The 11,143-nt window shown below is 31.2% G+C and overlaps 2 protein-coding genes across 5 annotated transcripts; both read right to left on the reverse strand.

The window, feature by feature from the left end:
- Positions 1-15: 15 nt before the first annotated feature.
- On the reverse strand, positions 16-3,632 carry LOC108750317 (ribosomal RNA processing protein 1 homolog). Of its 4 annotated transcripts, none has more exons than XM_018489695.1 (8): positions 3,597-3,613; positions 2,861-3,118; positions 2,109-2,332; positions 1,835-2,005; positions 1,559-1,741; positions 1,194-1,465; positions 443-1,112; positions 16-340 (listed from the first exon to the last, which is right to left on the reverse strand). In XM_018489695.1, the coding sequence occupies exons 2-8, from the start codon at positions 3,108-3,110 to the stop codon at positions 113-115; spliced, it is 1,998 nt and encodes a 665-aa protein (XP_018345197.1). In that variant the 5' UTR covers positions 3,111-3,118; positions 3,597-3,613; the 3' UTR covers positions 16-112. The 4 variants fall into 4 exon arrangements, with proteins under 4 accessions (XP_018345197.1, XP_018345195.1, XP_018345194.1 ...); XM_018489693.1 differs by having other exon boundaries at positions 17-340; positions 3,605-3,632; XM_018489692.1 differs by lacking the exon at positions 3,597-3,613 and having other exon boundaries at positions 17-340; positions 2,861-3,298.
- Positions 3,633-5,823: 2,191 nt separating this feature from the next.
- On the reverse strand, positions 5,824-8,782 carry LOC108750318 (ribosomal RNA processing protein 1 homolog B-like). Its single transcript, XM_018489697.1, has 5 exons — positions 8,549-8,782; positions 8,218-8,438; positions 6,405-6,625; positions 6,137-6,304; positions 5,824-6,056 (listed from the first exon to the last, which is right to left on the reverse strand). The coding sequence occupies exons 1-5, from the start codon at positions 8,581-8,583 to the stop codon at positions 5,907-5,909; spliced, it is 795 nt and encodes a 264-aa protein (XP_018345199.1). The 5' UTR covers positions 8,584-8,782; the 3' UTR covers positions 5,824-5,906.
- Between the last annotated feature and the right edge of the window lie 2,361 nt (positions 8,783-11,143).

The raw sequence follows: 11,143 nt of genomic DNA on the forward strand, positions 1-11,143 counted from the left end.
AACTGATTTATATTCAATTTTTATCAATTACACGATAATTACTTGAAAATTATTTATAAAGCATTTTCACAAGATTCAAATCCCGTGAAATCTCGGGCTATTCTTTGTAATATTATTTTGTATAATAAAACGGATTAAGCGGACTTTGAATAGGATTCATTTTCAGCACGCTGTTCAATGGTTTTTTATTTGCATCAAATGGAATAGCCGGACTTTTGCGAACTTGTCGAATATACTCGGATGTAAGTTGGGTCGTGTTTCGAGAGAGTCCGAATATTACCTTTTTCTTTTCTGTCGTAGAATTATTTAAATTAGTTTGCTTCTTCATCGGATGTGATTTCTGTAATAAACAATGAATGATTATATACATGTATATAAAGTATAATGCATTATTATAGCAGGATTAATTATACAATAAAATATAGCATTAAATACCATTTACATTTTTTAATGGCATTTTTTGGCTCGTAATCTTGTTTTTTATCTCACTTCCTTTCTTGGTTATAGGTTTGTTGTTAGTTTCTTTTAATGGAACTTTTTTGTTAGAAATTCGCGAGATAGAAGTATGTTGATCTAAATCACTAGTTTTAGTTATTTGTCCTACAGAAATTACTGCCTTCTTTGCTTTATGTTCTACATTTTTATCTATAGATTTCTTACTTTTTTTGTTCAATTTCTTTTTTGTAGCTTGACTTTTTTTGGAAGTATCTATTTGTAGCTTTTTCTTATTCACAATAACAGATTTAGTGCTAGATACATTACAAGTTGAATCACTTCTTTTCCGTTTCTTAAATGGTACTACGTTTGCATCTACATCTTGCAACTCAGTCTTTGCAGTTGTATCAGTTAATTTGTTTTCCGATTTAATAGCATTAATTTCTGAGTCTGAAGTATTTCCATTCTTTAGATTATCAATAGAAGTTTTATCGCAAACTGTTTTTTCACTTCCTTCTCTTTTTCGTTTCTTATTCACATTGTCAGAGACCAAATTCTTGTCAAACTTGATGAGGCGCAATGCAGCTTTTCGCGAATCCATCTCTTTTCTCTGACGATTTGGTTTCCTGACTCTTTTTATTCCAAGCGGCATCTTTCCTTGTGACAATTCTGTAAATCTTAAAATATAAATTTTTTTCAGTATAACATGTTTCAGTATAAATGTAACTTATATATTTGATAGATTAATAAAAACATACTCGTCAAAAAGTCTCAAGAGCTGCCTGCGTGACTTTGCCGTTGATGACTGATGAAATTTATACGTTGAAAGCAACTCAGCAATCTTTGCGGCATTAAAAGGTATTGGCGGTAGTTCGATATCAACTTTACCCGCTCTTGGATCTAAAGGCTTCTCAATCTCATTCTCTGGCTCAGCTTCAGAAAATTGTTTATCTTCATTGTCAGTATTTTCTTCTATATCAGATATATCTACCTTTTGCATGCCATCTATATGTGCACAGGGAAAGCCAGCCTATTTAAAATATATGCGTTTATAAATTAATAAATATGTTGAGATAAGTTACATCATGTATTGGAGTTTTGTATTTTAGATATATTAACATACGTCTCTCCAAGCATTGAATTTTTCCATGTAATCTAAACCAATATCCGATTGGAATATCAAATATCTGAAAATATGTCGCATGATATGTTTCATCTGTCGTTCGTCACTTGTAGTTACTAGATACTCAGCAAAGGGTTTAACAAGTTCGTGAACTACATCTTCTTGTAGATTTCCATTACCAACCTACAGTATCAATAATAGAAATGACCATTTTTTAATACAAATTAAATAAAAGTTTAAATCTTAGCCACAAATTTTCTTATATTGTATAAATACCTTGGCAAGCTCTTCTAGATATATCTCTGTTACATGCAAATTAAATCCTAAGCCAGTTTTTACATGCAAAAAGAGTTGCGTAAATATTTTCGAAAATTCTGTCACCCATTCCATGTTCCACGAATGATTTTTACAAACTACAAACGTTTGACGAAGAATCCTCCTGACCAGCTACAAAAAAAAAAACAGAAAAATGTCGAGATTAGATTCTTTCCAAATATTTAAGTTCTTGCATGTCTATTGCAGTCAGATATATTTCAAATAATAAAAGTACCATGGAAAATTTATCTAGTCTATACTGATCTATGCCAAACCATTCAGCAGCAAGCGTCTGTAGGGCACAGCTAGTGTAAAGTATAATTGTATCTTTTGATTTCAAGCAATGCACAAGCTTGCTCAATGACTCTGCCAGCTCCTCCTGAATCAACATCTTGTCTGACATCCACATGCAGTAAAAAAGACCTTTCCATAAGCTCATGAAATCTGTCTTCGTAAACACTGTAAAGAATGCAGAGTATATCAGGCCCTAAATATAAAGTGTTTATATTCAAGTTTCATATTTATATCAACTCTTTGTATACATGATTGAGTCATTCGTATCTTATGTATTTCTTTCTTTGAAATATTAAAAAAGCACTTGGCTAAATGACGGTCTCTATCCTTTCCTTTTTTAATATATTAAATGCTTTCCAGCAAGAGATACACATGATACTATGTAACACAATTGAATCATTACATCTTTGTTTGCTAATATTAAGAAAGCATTACTTATACATACTATCGAAAGATGTTGAAGTATATATGTAAGAATAATTATAATCTTCATATACTTATAAAAGTGATAAAAATTAACCCTGGACATAATCTATCTCTAATAGCAATTTATTAGGGATATACTGATTAAACTAATAAATAAATAATATTCGAACACTATTGTGCTACTAGAGATCACATATAATAAAGGACCAAAAAATCATCGTGTGTTAATTATGTAATTTACATAATAATGCGTATAAATTGACTTACCAAACGAACTCTGTGATCGTACTGTAAGCCATTTGTTAAGTCTTTTTAGCACCTTGTCCCGGACTTTCTTATCATTGTTAGCCAATAATCGCGCTATCTTAATTTCTTGTTGAAGATTAGCGACAATTAGAGCTTTTGTGCTTTTGTCATTGGACTCCATGGGTTTCTTGTTGCTAATCTTCGGTATCTTCATCTCGTTTTTCCGTGATGATACACGGGCATCATATCGTCTGTACTTTCTTACTGCCATTCTTTATACTAATTGTTTTAATCAATCAGATAATTCGATATATACTGTTACATTTCTTAATAAAGTATCAAACGATATCAGGAATGTTTTTTATATAAGCAAATATTATTGAAATGTACGCGCACAGCGTACACGTGCAGCGAGATAATGGAAATGGCTTGAACATAACCTAACAATACATATGAGACACATAGTGCTTCCTGATAGTTGGTAATCAAGAATACGTAATAAAAACATTTATGCACGATAAATTTTATTACATTATAAATGGATGTGTATGTGAAAATGTTGCTTATTCTATCGAATACTTAATTCTCTTCTAATTATAAGTAATTTATGTTTTGGTACTTTAATAAATTAATTAAATCTGATGAACATCTAAACTTATAAAGTTGATTTTCTCGAAAGGCTTATATGAAAAAAATTAGTCTAAATTTCTAATTTAATTTCTTTATGTAGAATTATTCTTTTCTTTATTGTACATACATACTTACAGTTAACAAACGTTCCGTACATTATAATTATATCTTTTATATATTGCTGTCACGGTTGATTTTATTATACAACTGACCTGGTCTGATCAGTAGCCTAGTTTCACCGAGGGTATAATTCGGATCAGAATGTAAGAATCAACCAACTACAATCGAGCATTCCCCTGTCGTTCGACTGTAACAGGGGAATATTCAACTGTAGTTGGTTGGTTCTTAGGAGAAATCATGCATTGTGGAATACACAGTTTCTGATACGTTGAAATTCTTATTCTTTGTTCTCTGTTCCCTTTATTGCGCGGAGCCCCTTACATTCTGATCCGAATTAATGCCCGTATTCATAGTCAGACTTTGTACTTTTCCTTAAATTTAGATGCTCAGTAGCCAGTGAAATAATTCGTAGAGAATCTGAAGATAAATTTAAGAAAGCCTTAAATATAAGGCCTGATTATGAATACGGATATTCATAATCAAAACCCTCGGTGGAAACTAGGCCAGTTACTAAAAGGTTGCAACACTTTTTAATTCGATAGTTTTCGGAACGCGCAAAAATTCTGACAGAGCAGAGCACCATCTCTGAATGCCTATACAGTCAGCGGTTATGATAGGTTATGATGACTGCAGCACAGACTTGCGTAAAGCATAATACATAGTGCATAAGGGAATCAATCAATCGAAATTCTTCTTTTCTATGGAATAGGACAGAAAAGAATCTGATTAGTTGATTCGCTTATGTATTATGCAAAAAAAAGTCTGTACTGCGGCCTTAATGGCCATTCTAAATACAATAATTCCCTCACATTGTCTTGGGCTTAAACAAACATAATCATAATGTCACTAATGCTATTAAAGCTATTCTTTCTGAGATAGTGTATTGGTAACGTTAGCGGTTACAGATCCGTGAACGACCTTAGCGGAGCGTTGCTAGCGTTTAACATTCAAGGTTAGATTAATGTTTGAGGGGATTCTGTTCTCAAGTGGCATCAAACTTTTCTCTCTTCAGAATTTTGTAGAGTAAACGTACGTAACGTAACGTGTGAATTTCAAATTTTATTGTAGTGAATGCAATCTCAATTTCAATCTCTGCAACTGATGGCTTGCCACTAGGCTGGAGTAATTCTTGTTTGTGTATCATCTTTAACTTTTCGAAGTTTCTGCAGAGTTCAACTTGTGTATTTGATTTCATTACAAATGTAAAAGTCAGAGGTATCTTGTTACCGGCGACTTTTAATTTCTGTATACGGGAAAAAATTACTATTGCGATATAGCGCGGCAAGGTATTCCGCTGTAGATGCTTAAGGTCCTTATTAGATGTAGATACACTTCTTCTCAAATCGATAACGAATGCTCAAGGATTCTTCCTTTTATCTGATTAATTTACTCAGTATAGCTATTAATTTTTTGATCTAATTTACATTGTTCACTCCGACAAGCCATCATAGAGATTGCAATTGAGATTGCGTTCTGTTATTTACTACAAGAAAATAAAAAATTTACGTTACAGATACTTCACAAAACCCTAAGCGTTTGCGTCCATAATGTGAATAGTGTCTCCCCGAACGATGCATCCAGAAACACGACTGCTCACTGAGCGCTCAGTGAACTCTTGTACATGTTTGATTTATATTTTTAGATATAATGGAATATGCCAATCAGATGCAAGAGCTCACTGAGTGCTCAGTGATGTTACGTTTTCAAAAATCTACAAAAAGCAATGAAATCCCCCCAAAACCTCTATAAAAAAAATATATGCCAAGTGCATAAAAAAGATATCGAATATTACATTTCTTTTAATAAAAAATGGATACGAAGGAAATGCAATTAATCATTAATGGTAAAATATTCAAAACACATGAATGCTTGTTAACATCTGTCAACAGATTATATACTTCGTGGATGTTTCTCAAGACACGATTCCATCAGTTTTTCTCGTTTTCACGAATGTATTTTTATCCTATCAAATGCACTATTTGAGCCGATAATGGCAGTGTAAGACATTATAAATCTGTTATAAAAAAACGCAGAATGAGTCTTAGATTATTGTCTCATGATATGTCGCATGACAGACCTGTAAAAATTATTTAGAATTTATGGATCTCACTTTTAGAAAGTTAAACTGTATATTTATAGTATATTTTTGATTATTGTCTACTTGTAAAGTGTTTATCAGGGAATGTAAGATGTTAGCAGGAAATAGAGTCTTCTTATAAAGAGAATAATTCGGATCAGAGATATTTATTTAATAACTGTTTTGAAATTCGTAGTTTTACACATGCGTTCGATTATGTACTATGGTGATATCTTATAATTAGACATGTACAAGTTCGTTATATCTTACAGACAGTAACATGCCACGTTTCATCTTTTTTAGTTCCTCTCCTCGTTTTATACCCTCAATGAAGGGTGTAAAAAATTCACGGATTACACCATCTGATAGATTTTCATTCCTTCCACAAATCTACAATAATATAAAATAAGAATTTTTTTTAAATTAAACAAAATTTAAATTTTAGCCGTAAGTTTTCTTATTCTGTATACCTTGGCACTCTCCACCACATATTTCTTTGCCATATATATAATAAATTCTTCGTTTTTTTCATGCAAAAAGAATTGCGTAAACATTTTTGTGAATTTTGTTATCCATATCATGTCCCAAGATTGATTTTCACAAACTACAAACGTTTGACGAATAATCATTGCGGCTAACTACAAGAAAAACAAAAACGACAAGATTACATTGTTTTCAAATATTCAAGTGCACTTCTTGCATATATTATGAGATATGTTTCAAATAAAAAAAAAATACCATGGAGAATGAAGCTTGTCTACGATTTATTTCATACCATTTGGTAGCAAACGTCTGTAGGGCACAGGTAATGTAAAGTATAATTGTTTCTCTTGTTTTCAGGCAGTGCACAAGTTCGCTGAATAACTTCACCAGCTCTTCCTGGATTAATAGGTTCGTTTCAATACATATAAAATCAAAAAAGATTTTCCATAAGATTAAAAAATGTTCCTTCGTAAAGTCTGTAAACAACGAAAAGTGCATCAAGTCCAAATACATAGTGTCACGTCGTTCAAGTACATAAATATTAATTATTTATAACGTTTATATATTATGTACACACGTTTTTGTGTATTCATATCTTATGTATTCCTTTTTTTTTAAATGTTAAAGAAGCACTTGGCGAAATAATAGTATTTATCCTTTCCTTTTTTAATACATAACTTTGGATTCTTTTCAATAACCCGGAAAAAAAATTTTATATTTAATTATATAAAATTATATATATAATTATACAGGATGTTCGATAAGTTTTGACAAAGCGGTCGTGTGTGGATAAAACGGACTAAACTGAGTTGGAAAGTCTTATCATTTAAAAATTTTTGCAATAATTAACGAGATATTAGTTAAAAATCGATGAATATTTTTTTTTCAATAATAAATTTTCAATAATTTTTCATTCAAATATGTACTATCAACTTTTCAGAAAAAGTGTCTCAGTGAGACACAAACATTGTTCACTTCCTTTTCATAAAGTTCTGAGAATTTTTTCAGAATTTTTAATACCGTATTTTCTCATGTTGGTAAAAATAATTGCTAATATACATATACACCGGATGTTCAAACTAAAGCGTTAAAAATATTTTGGAAAAATTCTTAGAATTCTATGAGAAGAAAATAAACAATTTTTGTCTCTTGCAGTTTTTCTGTAGAGTTAATAATATTTGAGAAAAAAATGATTGAAGACCAATATTCGGCAATTTTTAGTATCTTATACACACGAGTGCTTTGCCAATACTTACTGGACACCCTATATATTACTTTATATAATTTTATATAATTATGTATACAATTTTTTTTTCGGGAAGAAATACATGACACTGAGTAACACAATGAATCATTACATCTTTACAAAAAATTTTTCATGCATGAATATGTATAAATATGTATAAAACATACATAAATATTCATAAACATGTATAATCATAAGAATGTTTATATATGTTCATACATCTCCTCTTTCTCTTGTAAAATTACTTTTTAATGTAATAGAAATAATAATAGTAACGTGAAAACATAAAAAATATTGCAAAAAGTATTGAGGAGGCATCGGAAATAATTCTGTTGCGCCTGCGTCTGCGTTCTTATGCCGTGTTACGCCTTGTGACGAGTCTTTAGGAATTGTATACAGGATGAGTCAGAGTAATTGAACCAGTTTTTTACCATATAAAAAAATTGTCAACTATGTACCTAATTTTTTATTTAACGATACAGATCGGATGCGTGGATAACATCGTGCGAATTGCTGGTCTGAGCGTAAAAACACACGTTTTATGTTGAGTTGTGAAAATTGTTACATGATTTTATTTTTATTATACACAAATATTAAAAATGCATCTTTTTTTTGGTGCGACCAGATCAGCAATTCCACGATGTATCCACACATCTGATCTGTATCGCTAAGTCGATAATTAAGTGTGAAGTCGATAATTTTCTTATAGGTTAAAAGACTGACTTTAACTACTCTAACTTATCCTGTATAATAAAGAATCGGAAAATCATCGTGTGTACAAATTTATATAATAATGTACAAAAATTGACTTATCAAACGAACTATCATGTGATGATCGTGTCTTGAACCATTTTTTAAATCTTCTTAATATTTTTTTTTGTACACGCTCGTCATCATATTTTTGTATCGACATTAACGTCGCCCTAATTTCTCGTGCAAGTATAGCTTTTTCGAATTTTTTGGATTTCTTGTCACTTTTCTTCGTCTCTTCTTCTTCCACTGCCACGTAATAATTGCATTTATTGCATTTTACCATTTCCATTCTTTACAAAAATTATTTTAATTAGTTACATGATATGTACGATCACATTTCTTAATAATATATCAAATGTAGCAGAAGTGTTTTTTATGAGAGAAAATGAAATATACTTACCCGCACATGTGCGTCCAACCTTCTAATTGAGACATTATCTAGCGATATAGTTTTCCTTTTTCTTCTGATTCCTCTTTTTTGGTTTTCCAATTCAAATAGCGGTATGATTCTCACAAACTGGAGCAAACAGGACGCGATAATGGTTCCTACACACAGAACGTGACATCACGCCGTAAAATGTAGCCTGCAATAATGGCGTCTACATACTAGATGCATTGGAAAAATCGGAAAAGCTTGCCGCACGATAAAATGCAGTAACCAATGAACATGTTAAAAGTTTAGCTGTAAGATTATTGGCTACCTCGTCACATTTTGTGGAAGTTAACGCAATAGCTAATCATTCTTTCGCTTTTATAGTAAAGCGATAAATTGATTGGTTCACGTTAATTTTCGCCGCGCGGTTAGCGTTGTCGTGTTCTCTGTGCAGGAATCAATGCAATATATTCATGTAAGCACATGGTATATACATTTACACTATGATGTAAACCCAAGCAATCAAGGCACGTGATATAATAATATTTCCTGATACTGGGTAATCAGAAATATGTAATATAAACAGGACGTTCGCGCGCGATAAATTTTATTACATTATAAATAGTTTTGTGCGTGCGCGCGTGTGAGTGTGTGTGAAAGTATTGTCTATTCTGTCGAATACCTACACAATTTTTTTTGTAATTGTAAGTAAACATTTATGCGTTTCAATTTATCGCGATCAATTAATTCGGCGAATATCTAAAGTCGATTTTCTCGAAAACAAAGTCTTATATAAAAAGATTATTCTAAATTTCTGACTTATTTTTTTTTCCTATAAAACTATTTGTTTTCCTGTTATATACTTTCAATTCCCAAACATTCCTTAGGCCTGTTCTTTTTATCTTTAGCTAACCTTTTGCACCAGTTAATCTTCCTTCTTTTTCTTTTTGGAGGAGAAAAGAAGAAAAAAATGAACTGGTGCAAAAAAAAGAACAGACTTTTTGTATCTTGTATACAATAATAGACGAGTTCAAGCCGGAAGGTCAGCAAAGCGGCTAGACCATGGTGAAATCACCATGGGCTACACATGCTTGTCGAGCGAATGAGCATGATTGATTCTTACCAGATGGATCCAACTAATTATATTTCATTGTTCGACAAGCAGACCAAGAGTACATTCTAATTAAGGGAGGAACCTAGTTTAGATTGTAAAAAGTTTCGATTTTTCTTTTTGCTTTAATTAATAGTATTACTATTAGAAAATGTACTCGTAAAGTTTTAGACTAAAATTCGAAATATTACTGCCTGAGGAACAGGTATACAACGCGCGCAGCGGGAGCGTTTATTGTGCTCCGTTTCTCGGTTCCTAGCATCCTAGGTATCATTGACCTCAGTAAATACCTATTTATTTGCAAAGTAACGGAGCACACGTAAAACTCAAACGAGAGGTTTTAATTTCAGCATTTGGCGCCTCGCTCCAAAACACTTATTTTTACGCAAAAATGATCAAAATCGCCGCTTTCGTTGCCGCATCTTTAATGAAGGCTATTCTAGTATTTCAAAAGATAATGCAGTTGCTGGAAATAAATATTGGCCAACATAATTGTAAAATATTCGATAATTACAATAAGGATTGAGTTACGCAGCAGGAATGACGTCGATTAAGCAGTACAAAAGAAGCTCATACAAAGGCTCGTATGTTGCAACTAATACGACAAAACGAGTTTTGTAAGGAAGGTTTGCTGTATAGGCGTGGAATTGTAGATTAGCAGTAAGTTACCAAAAAGCACTACTTTTGATACCAAAAACTTTAAACGCGTTTTTCTCAAAACCACTTTTCCAAAATTGGCGTGCAAGATTATTAAAAAACTATTAGACTAATCGACTTCTTGTAAAGTTTTTTAATTACATAATCGTCAACCATCCTAGATGAACTAAAAACGTTTATTAAAAAACCAGTATAAATTTCTGTATAAATAAATTTTGTTCAAAATCGTCTTTTTTTTCAAAGCTGCACAATTCTTACAATTTGATACTTTTCTCTTATTTTTTGTAATTTATCAAGAATAAAATGATATTTAATTAAAAAAATTTTTGGTTTTTTTGTTTCATGCAAGAATTACAAGCTCCAAATTGTACGTCAATTTATAACTCCGATGGTGAAGCATAGTATTAGTTAATAAATAATTCTTTATTATAGTTATTATTTATTTATTAAAAAATTATTTTGTATTCTTCAAATTTACAATTTACATTACATAAATTCAGAGTTGGGAACGTTACCTAAAAAAAATAACGCGTTACCATTACAATTACTTTTTGTTAAAAATAAAATAACTCATTACCGTTACCAGTTACTCATTTTAAAAAGTAATACGTTACTGTTACCGTTACTTGAAAAAGTAACGAATCATTACTTTTTCTACTTTTTGTAAAATTATTGAGTTAGCTCTCTCACATTCGATGTTGATAAAAATTAGGCTCATTTGATGGGTTTTTGCACAAAAAATGACCGAGTCTGACAGAAACAATCGGAAATTAAAGTCAACAGTTATTGAATTTAATTAAATATTATTTTTTAACTTTATTATTATCATTATTAAGAATGTATTTCAAGATTCA

This window comes from Trachymyrmex septentrionalis, unplaced genomic scaffold (genome assembly GCF_001594115.1).
Source record: "Trachymyrmex septentrionalis isolate Tsep2-gDNA-1 unplaced genomic scaffold, Tsep1.0 scaffold35, whole genome shotgun sequence".
Classification (NCBI taxonomy): Eukaryota; Metazoa; Arthropoda; class Insecta; order Hymenoptera; family Formicidae; genus Trachymyrmex; species Trachymyrmex septentrionalis.

Bases quoted from the DNA above. Each gene is read 5' to 3' on its own strand.
- LOC108750317 (XM_018489695.1), bottom strand. From the start codon at position 3,110: ATGGCAGTAAGAAAGTACAGACGATATGATGCCCGTGTATCATCACGG. The intron at 2,333-2,860 runs GTAAGTCAATTT...CATTCTTTACAG, and splicing joins ACGATCACAGAGTTCGTTTG to TGTTTACGAAGACAGATTTC. The intron at 2,006-2,108 runs GTACTTTTATTA...TTTTTTTTGTAG, and splicing joins GACTAGATAAATTTTCCATG to CTGGTCAGGAGGATTCTTCG.
- LOC108750318 (XM_018489697.1), bottom strand. From the start codon at position 8,583: ATGTCTCAATTAGAAGGTTGGACGCACATGTGCGG. The intron at 6,305-6,404 runs GTATTTTTTTTT...TTTTTCTTGTAG, and splicing joins GACAAGCTTCATTCTCCATG to TTAGCCGCAATGATTATTCG. The intron at 6,057-6,136 runs GTATACAGAATA...ATATTATTGTAG, and splicing joins ATGTGGTGGAGAGTGCCAAG to ATTTGTGGAAGGAATGAAAA.